The sequence below is a fragment of the Daucus carota genome, chromosome 3 (assembly GCF_001625215.2).
Source record: "Daucus carota subsp. sativus chromosome 3, DH1 v3.0, whole genome shotgun sequence".
NCBI classification, from domain to species: Eukaryota; Viridiplantae; Streptophyta; class Magnoliopsida; order Apiales; family Apiaceae; genus Daucus; species Daucus carota.
In genome coordinates this window covers 3943972-3959094 of record NC_030383.2, presented here as the reverse complement: position 1 = coordinate 3959094, position 15123 = coordinate 3943972, and the positions used below count along the sequence as shown (strand labels likewise).

Sequence of the window (15123 nt, the reverse complement as noted above, 5' to 3'; positions counted from 1 at the left end):
CGGGAATGATTTACCTACTAAATTGGAATGAGATTTCCATTTCATATAATAAATTTGTTAATCCAAACACCAGAGCATAGAGTTTGGGGTTCTGATTCTCGTTAATCATGATTCAGACAGTCCCATGGTATTAATGAAACAAATCTTGCAGAAAAATTCAGAACAGTGAAAATTACCACATTAGAATTAACGCAACAAAAACTCCTCTATCATATCTAAAACTTCTTTTAAAAATTAACAAATGGGTTTTTATAACTTAAATGATTCTAAACCTAATATATACACTCAAAAGTTGTGAAAAATATTTAGATAATAACAAACAACAGTTAGAACTTGCCAACTTGCCAAAATTTCTCAATGCGACATGCTTGGTCCTGAACATATTCTACATGAGTGACACAGAGAAAAATACTTGTTAAGGAGCTGGAACCTATTCATTAAGCTCTCAAAGAGGCGTATATATCAGAACTGACAATTTCGGAATCTTGAGGCACACAAGCTGTTTAGTACCTAGGGTAGAAGTCGGCGGTCCATAACACGAGGTTTTTCCCACACTTGTTGAGTATCAACATCCGGCAGCTTTTAAAAAGTTGTCGTATGGGCTTAAGTTGGGTAGCCTGAAAGACTGAGGATTATGTTGGTACTCAGACAGCACCGGAACAGTGCCCCTGAATGATTCACTAGAGACTGCAGCTTCGTTTTGGTCAATATAGCGGCTACCATCCTGATGAGGAACAAGTTCAATAAAAAATCTATTGTAGTTCATGAACAAACCGAGATGCAACATATGAAATATATGATCAGCTTTTTGTAACTATAACTGCAGAGGTATTATCAACGAAAAATAACCAATATCATGCAAGATGTTACCAGTAATTGTGAATTTACGGAGCTATAGTAAGCTGCATTACATGAAACAAGAGTAAGAACACGAATCTTAATCCTAAATATACGACACCTTCTGCAATAACTGCAAGTTTCTAAGTAAAACCCTAAAGTAAAACTAACACGAGCTTTGCAGAAGCTACATACATGCACCATCATACATTTGCACGAGAAAATTGAATTAGGAAACACGCTGGAGCTTATATGGGCAAATTAGAAGTCACAAGTACACGCGATTATTCTGGAATATATGCGGTGATAGATACTCTGGAATGCCCGTATAAGTGAAGATATTGAAAAAAAATTGATACCTTTTGATAAGAATCCCCTGGCTTATCTCGTTTTCTTTGGATATTCATCAAGTGAAACATCTTTTCCTGCTTCTCATTTGATAGTTCCTCACAGTTATTGGCCATTTCTCTGAAAGGGACATCAGATTTGGTGCTAGATAGTCTAGCAACTTGGTGAGCTGTCTCTAGAACCTGGTACATGTCCGAACATAAGTCACGTGAGGTTTTTATTTGAGCAAGTTCGTTATAATTTGCTAGATCAGTGGCCGATAGGTTTGCTTAAATACATGAATTCTCTAAAACCAGAACATAATATATGAATTAGGTGGTTCTTATTTAATTACTCTGAATAACCTGTGTACTGCAAAGCTTCATGTCATGAAAATGAGGACTGTTGAATATAATGATACAATTAGAGCCATCTCCTAAAACCTTAAAGGCAACAGAAAACCTTGTTAAGCTTTGGTTTTAGTGTCTGTGAGTTCACTTCTTTGAGAGAGGAGGATTGTTAAATATTAGGTTATCGAATTAAGACCACCTCCCAGCACCTTACGGTTTCAGGAGAGCTGGTTACTTAACAAGAACGAACATCATCTAGAAGTTCTAATTGCATGATCCAAATCTGGCAGGTGCACACTTTAACACAGCTAATTATCAAGGCATGAAAGAACATACGGAATCTAGAAGTTGATTGGCACTCAACAGGTGAGGCAACCCGATGTCCACTTCAGTAGCATATTCGTCATCACTTCTAAATGAATTTCGAGCAGAATCATCCAATTCTATAGATCGAGAAGCCTGCATGATAGTTGGAGTCGATGAAAAATACTGCTGAAGCAGCTATAATAAAATTTTGAATTAATCACCTCTTCCAAAGATCTGTGATTGTCAGAACCAAACTGATATAATTTTTCTTGAGTATCTGTGAATGCTCCTTGAGGGCACATGTCATCAGGTACAAATCTTTTTAACAACTGTTCTTTTACAGCGGATACTTCAGCCTGCAACCGAGAGCATGAGAAAAAATGAAAATCTTCAGGTCACATTATATTAGAACAGAAATTCCGCTCTTTTAAATATATTAGAAAGAGATCTAATCATTCCTAAAGCTTGATTTGCAATACGAGGTTTACCTCTGACAATTCCAAATTCTTTACTAGAAGAGATGCTAAGGATTCTTTAGACTGGGACTCAGTCAGATCTAGTTCAGAAAGAAACTTCGTTGCAGTATTATCGTCTTCCTCTGATCCATATACAATCTTATGGCGGCCAGATTCATTGTCAACGCTCTTCAACTTGCAATCATCAACCAAAGACAGAAAAGGATCGACCTAACAAATAAGTAATAAACAGAGTGAGGGTTCATAATGAAACCAAAAAGTTAAAATGTATAATGGTCCTTGTTTATAAAGATATTTTCCGACAAGTTCATAGATGCAAACCATAAAAATGTGAAGTAGAGTAGTGATTCTGAAAAATTAACAGATAAAAGTATACTTGTAGATAAAGAAGACATAACTAGAGTACTGTTAATGGATAACAACTTATGCAAGCTGAGTGCATACTTTATTTGCCATTGTAGACTTGACACAGGGATAAAGACGAGGAATATTGTATGCTTTCGATGAAAAGATAATCATAGAAGTTGCCAACATAAAGAGAGATCTTCGGCGTGATGGTGGTGGTTGTCCTGCAGAAAGAGAGGAGATAGACCTTGAGCATAATAGTTGATGCTGCAATTGTCAGATGGTAAAAACAAAGTAATTTCATGACAGTATAATGTGACTGCAACATCCTCTGGACCATCTGAATTGATAGTCTTTAAAAGGGAATTTAGGTGATAAACTATTACTTATCGTAAAGATATGTATAACCAACTACGACAAGATTCAGTACTTTAAAGTTGAAGATGTAGAACTCATACTACTGGCAAAAAGAACTCATTTAACAATTTTTTTCAAATTAAAGAATATCATGAAACCAGTCTCGGTATGCGCCTATGTCCTCCTATCCCGTTCATTAGAAAGAGATGACTGCAGTATTCTGCTATATATAGGCTCAATCAGAGGTTGCAGAGACCTTCTTCAGCAAGAGAAACAGTGCGCAAGGAAAATGCAAGCTGAAAACTGCGTACTAGAACCTCACGGCTGGAGTGCTGCAATTTATGATAGCATATACTATTAGTGGTATATTCTCTTGACTCACACACACAAAATGTCTTCTGCAACAACAAATTATTACCCTGTTGTGTGTGTGTGTGTTTTTTTTTTGGGGGGGGAGGGGGGGGGGGGGGGGGGGGGGATATAATATGGAAAGGAATTATGCATTTAGTTGACAAACTCTTCACAGTCTTCATGTAAACTAGTAGCATGTATTGTTGGCAGTAAAAATTTCGAAACAATTAATAATTGTGATCAATCATAAGAAGAACTAGTTGGAATTACCAAATATCTGTGGGTGTACTGTTTGTTTCTTGCTGGTCGACAGAGAAACAAACAATTACATTCAAACAGTTGGGGATGGGACTTGGGAGGACTCAAATCCAAGACCCATCCCTAACTAAGCTTTGATACCATGTTAAATAAACAACCCAAAATCTTAAGGTGTTAGGAGGAGGTCTTAATTTGATCATATATGCTTATACTATATGCATCATATTCTTGTATATGGCATAACAAAAATTCAATATGTGACAAAGCCAGCAATTACCTTGGTCCGAGAGAACAACAAGATCAAGCTGTATGTGTGAGCAATGGCTTCAAAGTTGTCGGGCATATTTGCAGGGGAAATTGATTGTATCCATATAGATGAAAAAAGGAGAATAATTTGGTGGCTGCTCAGCCTTAAGGTGGTTGCTTCCTGGTGTTAAAGAACAGGTCAGAGAGAACAGTTACACAACTTGATGAACCCCATTTCTCGGCTTAACTGAATGATAATAATCTACTACGTGATTATAAGAGATTAGGGTCTACTACTTATTATCAGAAACAGGAAAGTAATGAAGGACAAAACTCCAAATTTAAGTCTGCTAGATAATAGACAGGGTAGTTATATGATTTTAATTTGCAAGTCTCACTATCATGTCTACACGATTGATTCCCAACATAATATAGGAATACTGAGGGAAGTTCATAACCTACCACTGCTTTAAAAATATCATCCGTCGAATCTTCTTCTTGTGACGGAGGAACATCTGGATCGCTTGAGCTAGAGGTACCACTATATGTTGATCTAATTCTCTCCAGAAACCCAATGTTGTTTTTCTGTTCCCCCTCACTAGGGACATTATCTTTGTTTTCCAGAACAAGATATCTCCTAGAAGAAGACTTCTCCTTTCTCAGCTTCTCAAAAAGGGCAGCAGAAGAAGAAAATACTGAGACAGTTCTTGAGAGTGTTCTAGTAAAAGTTGCAAGCTTGTCTGGTTCTTTCACTGACACTGGTTGATGAGGGCATACTGAAGATGGCACAAGGACAACTGAAAAGACACGATGAGCTCCAATTCGTGTTTCATGATCTGGATGGACCATAGCAATGAGTAGTTGATGAAATAAGGCCTCGGGGAATGCCTAATAAAAAAGTAAAATCTGTCAGATTTGAGTAATGGAGAAGACAAGCAAGTAATATAAACGTAGCAAAACTTATAATAGGAGCTTTTGCCTTGTTTTGATATGACCTATTCGGCAGAGGGGCTATAATTTGAGCTGTACGATAAACTGCAGACAGTGCTGCCCGTGCTCTCAGGGTAACAGGTGATATGTTCTCCAACGTCCCTGCCATAATGTCATATATCGGGCCTGCATCTCCTACCTGTAATTATTTACCACTTAACAACACAATTTAAACAAAAAACCAGTAAAAAGTTCAACAACTGAGTTGGGATTTCATTTTCATTACATCCTTTCACTAAAGCCACTCAATAACATTCTTTCCTTTTTGACCATCGTCCGTTCATTACCTCTTTCATATAGCTGTAGCTTACTACTTCTTTTCGCACACGAGAAAAAGATAGTGTTTAACTTCAATTAACCTAGACAATCGGGTCCACATTGTTGATCATTGTGGTTTATGCAATTGTTGTGCAATTAGGAGAAGAAGACATGAGATTTAATTCTTCCATGTACATGTTTTCTATTTCCAGCACCCTCCACACCCTAATCTTGACATTATGTTTTTGTTTGCTTTCTCGACTATCTATGTCACTCTTTTCCAGTTGCATATCAGCATGGGCTTGTGTCCATGGCCATGAATGCAAATAATCCAAATAAAATAGTTCTATCACGGGATTTTTGTTCGATAAAAGAATTAACAATACAATTATAATTGTGTATATTTAAATATTTAAGTCAGGTATTCTTGTTAAATGATTTTTTAAAAGGCCGGATAAAGAAGGAACTTGAATACTTGAACAAGTTGAGAAACTTAAACTGATGTTGACTTGAAAAAGGAAGAAGATTGAACTAATATAACCTTTAGTGATAACTCCACCAGGCACTTGTCCACTTCTTCTCCAAAATTTCTGTTCCGTTTGACAACATCGGTGTCTGCATTTGGATCATCTGCTGAATATTGTAAACTTCTACGCAGATGCCTCAATATGTCGCCTACAGCACCGAGTAGAGCCACAGATGGGTGGACCTTTGTAAATTGAGTAAGGGAATAAGTGATCTTAACAATATCAAGCTGCATATCAGGATGCTTTTGTATATCCTTATTATCAAGATGCTTGACTAATGTTCCAAGCAGAAAGTGTGTATTGTTCCCTGAAATCATATAGTAAGACAAGAATCAGGACACATCATGTATTTGCAAAAGAGTAGCAGGATTAATCATGCTACAAAAGGATTGGGCTTCTGGAAATAGAAAATGATACACGAAAAAGGTAACATTAATACCGGAATCATCCATAAGAAACTGCAAGTCTTTAAGGACTGGTAAAGCAAGCCCGTCTGCATTAGACCAGTGGCTGCTTTCGTCAAAATAGCGGAATAAGGACTCTAGAATGCGACGCATAGTGGTGGCTTCCTTTGCTAGCTTGGCCATATTGTTCAAACATACCCTAGACCAAAAACAGGGATTCTTGGCATCTTCCCTGAAAAAGAAATATTCTTTCCTCAGTGATACAAACTACACATGAAATGAAGTCTCTGTGTAATTTTTTTTCTGTGTGAGATGAACAAGCTGGATATAAACATTCAGTGACTTTGGAGGAGAAAATTACTCTGTCACATTTGTTTCGCCTTTGTCACTCACAATCATTTTCCAAGAAGGAACCTTTGTCACCTCTCGTGATGGATTAGTACGGCCCTCTGCTTTACTCGTTTCCAACTGGTCCTGGCCGGGATTGTGCAACTCCTTATTTGGACTGCCATAATTCTCTAAGACTACCGAGACAATCTGAATACAAAAATATGGAAAATCAGTAGATCGTCTTGTATAGTCATGACATAGCAAGCTTTAAAATCATAGCATGAAAGAACATTTATATGTTTCTCCTTGAAATGGATAATAGGTGCTATTCATATAACATAGTGAGGAAATATGTGAGATTTGTTAGGTGTTCTACCTTATAATCAAAATATACTAAAACTGAAGTATATCTGTATATATTTTAATTGCCAGATCACTTCAGCTTTGATGCATGAAGAGTCTTTGTTAAGACATTGGTCAACATTGTGTAAGTAAAATCTGCTGCAAGGTAAACTTACCACCTCAGTTTTTTTTAATCTTGTTTTGGTTTTTCATTTCTCTAAGTTGATAATCACCAAATCATTTTTAATTAAAGAATGCTTATTTCCATGTCGAGCAAAACCTACATAGTACATACAAAGTACAGAAGATATAATGAAAGTGCAGTTCGGCAACAAATAATTTCTAATATTATGATATAGCACACTGAAACAGAAAAACTGGCAACATATTGTCGATTTACTAACCAAAATGAAAATTATTGAAAGTGCATCCAGCTTACATTATCAAAATCCACGGATATATTAGAATATTTACCCATGAGACAGACCTACACACAAACAGAACACGGGAGTTATAATATTTGAGCAGACAATGATACTTGATTATAACATGCTGCGCAGAGCATATGCAGCTGACATGTTTAAGGAACAAAAGTAATACTGCATAATTTTTTTATAATAACAATGGTTCATTGTATCTGTTTAACAATCATAATTCTCATAGTGCTAGCTTCTAGAAAGTAGCTTAGATATATAAGATGGATTCACTTAAGGTAGAACAGGGAATACAGTCCTATCTACGGCATGATCTGACTAAAAAACCATTAAGGTGCCGGTTGGCAGGCTCTCTTCATCTCTTAATATAATATATCTGGTATTTTAAGCAAATGACTTATTCGGCAATCGGCATTTAAAGTCTCGACTTTCACGAACAACTTGTAATAATCATACAGGAGATGCAGTAGTGGTCGAGTTATTAATGTGGGATGGATCCAGAAAATGGGAGGTTATGGGGCTGTTTGGTATTGTTTTCTGTATTCTAGTTATATATTTTCTGATAACTGTTTTTAAGAACTAGACCAAACAGCACAATTGTTTTCTAAAAACTGTTTTTATGTTTCAAAAAACAGAAAATAGTCTTTTAATTATGAAGCCAGACAACCGCTAAATGTCTTAACTTGGTGAAAATAGATTTTTTTATAGTGATCATGCTCAAACCTTCATGATTGAGGCAGCTCGCACTAGATATGGTATGATACCTCCCACCTGTTGTTCATGTTACAACTGGATCTTGTTGGTCGCATTCTAAGATTCCAACTTATATGGACATGAACCGATCAGATTTTACCTGACTATATAAGAAAATTATTCATAAATCTCTTGTTCAGATGGTCCAGTAACCATGTCTGACTCCTCAAAACTTACACTGACACTGGACCTCGGTGTCTTACCAAGGCACTTTTCCTGCTATAACGTTACTCCAATGCTAATATCATCTACTGAATCTATACATCTCTCATCATCATCTGATGCTGATATACCGTATGGTCAGGGCCCACTCTATTGCAAATAAATTTCATTTCTAACCTGTAATATGTTAATATGCCTATAACCGAATTCCCAATCACAGTTCATGTGATAATAGAATGGAGTTGCATGTCTTATCACCTGAAGTAAGAAGAATATATAGGTGTTAATTTATGTACTTTTGGGTACTTGTTTTGCCAGTATTTCTGGAGATTTTTTGTTTTTTTAATCCCATCGACACAGTGATATATGACAACTCAGAGAAGTCCCCGATATAGTAAACAGACTATATATCAACTATCAAGTACATCTGCTTTTATTCTTTTAGGTTTCACATATTCGATTATAAAACCAAGATAGGGTGCTCTGAACACTATACCATTGACGAAAGAGCTTGCAGTCCAGCGGCTCTAAGATGGTTTGCCCTCTCATCATCCCCAGCTTCTTGAGCCAGCTGGCAGAGCCTTGTAATAAATACTTCTAAATTAAACATATAAGTTCCATCTTTCTGCAATATGAGCATCATATATAAAAGATAGAGAATTTGTTGACATGGAGGGGACACAAAATCTACAATATTGGGAATTAAGCACGATACCTGATTATTAACAAAGTCAAAAAGAGTTTGACATCCTAATATTAAGATCTCATCCTGGCCTGTCTGTTCCAGAAGAGTGTGCATAATGCTTAGTAAGCTATTTGCAAATAAAGGCCTGCAGTAAATGCAAAGGTCCCGTACATAAGGGTTATAATCAAAAGCTTTAGCAGTAATCAACAGGAATGCACATCCTCATTCAACTTCTATTTCTATTCAGATAGGAGCGAGGGTAAAAGGGTAATTTCGTTTATACATCATTGTATCTTTTCTGAATGCTGATTTGTTCTGAATATCTTATAGGTTTTTGATTACTGAATAGTCATTGCTTAGTATAACTTCCTTGTGCTGACATTTGATCCAAGGGGTGAGGTCTTATTTTTGGTTACATCATTTTTTCAACACGGAATTGAGTTTAGCTTTTTCTCTTTAGTTTTGAAGGGCTACCTAAAGGAGAGGCTTCAAAATTAGGATGTCGTTATTTGGGGTTTTGTGAGCGCAACAAAGGGGATGGGGACAAATTAATTAATTGTGGAAGTTAGGGTGATGACAACTCAACAAGTTCCTCAACAGTAGCAGCTGCTCTACATAAGGCACAATAAACATGCAAGCAAAATAGGTAAGAAATGAAACTTACAGTTGCTCGTTACAAGAAAATAACAACTTCCTGTATATACACATGACAGTTTTTGTCGAGCGGAAATTCTCTGTTCTCAAATCCTTGTAGAACCGTTCTTCCAGCAAGCTTGATATCTGGGAGTCAGATTATAAACTTGGGGTTAGTTATTAATTAAATGATGAACGATAATGCTCTGTTGCTCATAAGCTTTTTCTGCAAATGTCAGATAACTGGTGAAGTCTTTTTTTAGAAATAACAGAAAAACTTAATATATCTGTAGAATAATCTTTCCTATAACTCCTAAGCTCTTTAAGATTTTTCTTGTCTGTGCACTTGGTTTAAAGCCTTGGAGTTCAGTTTTTACCTAAGAGAAGATGTATATTGTTAAGAATTACCTTGGGGATATGTAAAGGATTTTTTGAAGCATAGTCGCAGAGCTTCCCTATCATCCGTACATTTGGTTCTTGATCCTATGAACATATATAATTAAAAAAACAATATAAAATGACAAGTCGTATTGGAAAAGAAAAACTTATTACGAATTCTATATCAGACCCCTATTCCAACAACAATAGGATACAGTATGACTATTGTTCAAGCTTCAATATAGTTAACATAACCTTAAAGATGCACGTCAATTTCTTATCGGGATATATACGTGTCATAAGTTGCTACTGCAAATACAAAATGTGGAATCAGACCTACCTATGGAACAAATGAGATGCAACTCTGCAGATCACAATTACAAGTACATAAATTTACCAGTCCATTATCAAATAATGAACTAAACAAGGTAGCATATCTATAAGCACTTGAAAGATAATGTTGAAAGCTATCTTATCACTATTTTTATCAGCAAAGCCGCAATTGTGCAGTAGTACCTCTACTGAAGAACATCGGCGCTGCATTTTGAGTATATCTCCTACATATAATAAATTTACTAAGAACGTTTTCCCAAAGTGTTCCATATATACTTTGTACTTTACCTATGCTAGTTCTATAGAGGGCCGGACTATATAAGATTAATATATAACTTGGCTATATCAATTTCGGAAAGATGAAGGCAACAAGACTCAAATACATAAGCATTAAGTACATAATAATCAAGCTAACCTGTGAAGAAAGGAAAATATCCGCAAGCAGCTTCTTGTACCTTTTCACGGGCTGCCTAGACCTCGGTCTCAATGCTGGACAAAATACACAAAGGTTGCCACATACTGGCAGAAGTTGCCTTGAAACAACCCCCGAAACAACACTCATATCTATACAATATATTCAAATGAAATCCTATATTGTGCAAATCAAGAAATTATTGTTATATATGCCTGCTTTCCCTTCTTGATCATGAAAAATCACTAATTCTTCAAAGCCCCAGAATAAGAAGGGAATCTAAAGCTCTCGAAATCCAACGGGCAGCTTTCTTAATCCATCACCAGCCTACAAACCGAAAATTTTAAATTCAAGTTCAGCTTAATATATAATGACTAATGGGAATAAATAAAATACAGCTAGAACAAGATTTAATTAAACAGCATAATGGATGCAATGCATGAATCACAAATACAACATGATAAAGATGAATGATGAAGGCAATTGTGAAGAAATAGACCTTCGGATCGATGCATGCAATAGCAGACCGGAAGGCTGGTAGCTTATCAGAATTTTTCGAAAAAATCCAGAATGAGTGCACAGAATCTCAGCAATTAATTCATGGTATTTCTCAAGTTATTCACATTTTCTGTGATGAGCAATATGATTTGTATACAGGAACATGCAAGGAGATATATTGATGATCACTTGGGTTTGGCCTGTGTTCTCTGAATCTTGCTGCTATATGATATGATATAGCTGACATATAATCAAATCAAATGTTTATTGTCTGTTCATTGTATTAACTAATTTCCCTTGTGATTCTGGGGGCATATAATTTTCTTCTCCTATTATTTTATATATAAGTGACACTTTCTTTTATTATATAATAATATACAAGTAAATAAATTCCCTTCTAAAAAAATATTTAATGAGATTACAGATAACTCAAATAGTTTAATTTTAGTGAAAGGGTTGATAGTTTAAAATATGTTACTCAATTCTAAAATTTGGAGTTAATGTTATGTTTTTCTTCTAGTCCATGATCCATTTCGAGTCTTTTAATTTTTATGTTAATAATTTAATATAGAGGAATTAGAAACTAGAATATGGTTTTGCAATTTATTTTAAAAAATAGGTGCAAACTACAACTTAAATAAGTAATAAGGAGGTTGAGGTTGCAGATACAAATAATAAAACAAAGGGCATAGTGTTCTAGCTCCAGAAAAGATAATACAGTACAGAACGGATTTAACCAATATCAAGGAACTGACATTCAAAAACTCAAATAGATATGTGCATTTGGGGGTGTACAACTTTAACCAATTAAATTTGTGATAAAAAAACAGAAAAACTTTTTGTATATGGCATCCCCTATTTCCAATCATCATCAACTATGCTTTTGAATAGCCTGCATGATCTTTCTCGACATGCTCTACGAGAGCAACTGGATCACGGAAACCTTTACTACACCTTGGGCAGATATCAAGAGTCGTCTTCATTACACTAGGACGAGTGCTATCCTTTTCATGGGTTTTCTTCACATGATCAACCAAACTTGTAGCTGAAGCAAATCTAACATGGCATATTGGACAGGCTTCTATTTGCCCGTTGCTAGCAGCTGCATTTCCATTGTTGCTGCTGCTACCTTCGCCTATCTGCAACGCTTGGCTAAATTCATTGCCCAATTTTGTCATTCCAGCTTCAGCCGAGGCTCGCACAGATGAAGCTGCCTTCAACAAAGTTGATGTCCATTTGGATGAAGACGATATGGGAGCTTTGTTACGTCTCGTATCTTCTTTTCTACTTGTATTTAAGAAGCTCATAAACGGAAAGCCTGTGTCTGGTTTCTTTGGTCCAGGACAACTGTGATCAGGTCCAAACCGATGCTTCAAACAATGTTCAACAGTACAGTCCCGACACTTTATAGTGTTTGAAAATGTCAAGGTCTCCCTGCAGCCACGTACAGGGCATTTCTTCTTCTTTGTGACTTTTTCATAGTTTGAAGGGTCGCAATCAGTGTTAACATGTGATTCCCAAGTAATATTAGGATCTTCTTCGGGATTAAGTTGAACTCCTTTTGCACATAGGGGACAGATGACAACAGTAACATCGTGTTTGTTGCCTTTTGGGCATTGGTGTTTGCTGTAACTCCGATGCTCCAGACAGAAGACCTATCAAAAAGTTCAAACATCATCTTCACAATGGAAAATAAGGTGGTGTGTATAAAGATTAAACAAGTATTTACTTATGCTGTTAGTGAGAGGGAAAGGAGATCTATTAACAAACCCTGGAAGTGAAATAAATAGAAGACCTAAATACCCCAGGCCACGGTCACCTAAGCAGCGAGTACTCTGCAAGCAAAACATACCTTCCTCCTACACTCTGACTTCACTCATACAACTTACGGCCTTAGAATTTGTCAAAAATTTTATAACCCCATATATAAGATTGTGGTCATACACTTTGGCATGACAGCATGGCACTCGGACACGATATTTATTTGGTGTCAAATTTTTTAACTGATAATTCGGCAACAATTGTAATCAGCTTAAAACGCATAGAAGTCTTGCATTTGAATCTATGCTATATTCCAACCTTCATTGTTTGTGGTGAGTCCGAACAACATAGATCAAGAAACAAATCTTAACCAAAGATTTAACGACAGAACATTCTCCAGTACTAAATGTCTGTATTTAAAACCAATGAAACAATATCCAACACCAAAGAGGCCTCACAAATCAGGAAGATAAAACAAGCTCAAACACTACGCACAGCTTCTAAATGGGCACAGGTCATCATACTGCACCCCTATTAGCTTTTCACTGTTGCGGTCTTTACTTTTCTAATCCCCTTCCTAAGATACAGCAACCTAAAAAAGTTTCACACTATCAATCTACCTTCCTCATAATCAATGGGCGGAGCTATGTAGACACCAGGGTAGGCATTTGCGAGCTCTGGAATTTGATGTATAATCTATAGGTATCGCATATCTATAAAGGTCATGAGGCTGAGTTGATCTTCACAGAAAAGTTAAGATCATATTTTTAAGTGCGGGAACTGGGTATAAGTACCCCACTTGGTTTAACCCGCTTAATTCCCTACACATGTCTTGATTAAAATCTTTATTTTCTGAGACTATCTTAGAAGTGCCCTCAAACAATTTCTCATCTCTGCCACAGCTCACGACTCACCCAGGTCAATGTAATCCAACAAATGGCAAATGCTCATCAGTTTTCTCTACAAAACAAAATTCCCAACAGAGAATACCGCATAACCAAGTAAGTCCTTCTCTTACAAAAGTAGTCAAGTCCTTATCCCTAACAAACTACATATAATCATCTACAAGTGCAGGGAACTCATAATTACACAACATATACTCCTATAAATCTTACATTATGTAATTAACATAATAGGTTTTTTTCGAATACCCTTGATCACAATCTCAATCAACAGCTTTATCGAAACAAACAAATTCATCAAACATAATCAAACAATAAACCCCACATAAAATCTTGACAATTCTTGAAGAAAAATACATCAAAACAACAAAAATACATCAAATTTATCCATACAAAAAAGAGATAATAAACAATAATAACAAGAGATGATACCTTGTTGCAACAATCACAAGTAAAGGGCAAGAAATCAATGAGCTTGCAATCCTCGACAGAACAATGCTTTCCAAGATCAGGAAAAGCTGGAGTCCCCATTGAAATTACTAGGATAATATGACGATAATGCTTCGTATGTATCGAAGATTTAAGGTTGTGATAAGAGGGGTAGATGTCTGAAACCCTCGATTGCCGCGTGCGAATCGAAGGTTCCAGAGAGAATTGTTGATGAGTTAGTCGATTCAAAGTCTTCCCTTTGGTTTTTTCCTCCTTGTGGTTTTTTATTTTTCAACTCTGTTTTGTGTTGGGGAGGGATGAGTTAATAATGTGTACACCGAATTTCTGGTCAGCTCGGCGAGCTTGTGTTAATATCAACCGTTCGATCGTATGAGTTCCATCCCGAATTCCTAAAAAAGCAAGAAATTCTAATTTGAAAAGGTATTATATTGATGATATTTGAAATAATTCGATTCTTGATAGAAATATTAATCGTGAAATGATTTCTATTAAATATAGGAAAAAATAGTAATTATCCTAAATAGATTGATTGAATTTAAATAATTATGTGTGAAGTATGATCAAAATTTCTTTTAATAAAAGAAAATTAATATCTTGTATTAATATGTATTTTGTCGAAAGGAGAAGAAAAAGAAAATTTTCTTATAAATTTCTCACGAAAATATCTTCTGAAAACATAATGCGATTCTTTTCAAAATTTTCTCATTCTTTTTTAAAAAGAAAAACCTAAAGCACATTGAAAAAGAAATTTTATTTTTTATCTTTTCTTATTTCACACTAGTTGAGAAGCCGCGCGTTGCGGCGGCCTATAAAAATTATATTAATAATTTAATATTAATATGTGTAGAATAAAATAAATTTATGATTATCTATAAAAAGTATATTAATGTTTCAAAATTAATATTTGTAGGATAAAATAAATTTATATTATAAAAATCTTGATGTAATACCAATATTAATATATAAAATTGCAAAATTGGAATATAATTCATGGTGAAAAAATGAAAATAAATTTATA

The 15123-nt window shown here is 35.5% G+C and overlaps 2 protein-coding genes across 3 annotated transcripts; both read right to left on the bottom strand.

Annotated features, from left to right (window-relative positions):
• Window positions 1-200: 200 nt before the first annotated feature.
• On the bottom strand, window positions 201-10836 carry LOC108210449 (protein SEMI-ROLLED LEAF 2). 2 transcript variants are annotated; one of them, XM_017381733.2, is made up of 19 exons: window positions 10498-10836; window positions 9780-9854; window positions 9403-9518; window positions 8769-8883; window positions 8550-8678; window positions 7144-7191; window positions 6394-6569; window positions 6068-6264; window positions 5643-5935; window positions 4833-4982; window positions 4316-4741; window positions 3885-4034; window positions 3255-3330; window positions 2741-2865; window positions 2309-2506; window positions 2042-2176; window positions 1851-1973; window positions 1197-1367; window positions 201-724 (listed from the first exon to the last, which is right to left on the bottom strand). In XM_017381733.2, the coding sequence occupies exons 1-19, from the start codon at window positions 10642-10644 to the stop codon at window positions 566-568; spliced, it is 3009 nt and encodes a 1002-aa protein (XP_017237222.1). In that variant the 5' UTR covers window positions 10645-10836; the 3' UTR covers window positions 201-565. The 2 variants fall into 2 exon arrangements, with proteins under 2 accessions (XP_017237222.1, XP_063946465.1); XM_064090395.1 differs by lacking the exon at window positions 7144-7191.
• Window positions 10837-11658: 822 nt separating this feature from the next.
• Window positions 11659-14423, bottom strand: LOC108210451 (zinc finger AN1 and C2H2 domain-containing stress-associated protein 13). The gene is made up of 2 exons (XM_017381735.2): window positions 14088-14423; window positions 11659-12647 (listed from the first exon to the last, which is right to left on the bottom strand). Exons 1-2 carry the CDS (start codon window positions 14184-14186, stop codon window positions 11868-11870), a joined length of 879 nt encoding a protein of 292 aa, XP_017237224.1. The 5' UTR covers window positions 14187-14423; the 3' UTR covers window positions 11659-11867.
• Window positions 14424-15123: the final 700 nt, after the last annotated feature.

Coding starts and splice junctions, on each gene's coding strand:
- LOC108210449 (XM_017381733.2), bottom strand. CDS start 10,644: ATGAGTGTTGTTTCGGGGGTTGTTTCAAGGCAACTTCTGCCAGTATGT. Junction 8,884..9,402: donor TTTTCTTGTAACGAGCAACT/GTAAGTTTCATT, acceptor CATTTACTGCAG/GCCTTTATTTGCAAATAGCT. Junction 1,974..2,041: donor ATCACAGATCTTTGGAAGAG/GTGATTAATTCA, acceptor ACTATCATGCAG/GCTTCTCGATCTATAGAATT.
- LOC108210451 (XM_017381735.2), bottom strand. CDS start 14,186: ATGGGGACTCCAGCTTTTCCTGATCTTGGAAAGCATTGTTCTGTCGAG. Junction 12,648..14,087: donor CTTGTGATTGTTGCAACAAG/GTATCATCTCTT, acceptor ACTTTTTGATAG/GTCTTCTGTCTGGAGCATCG.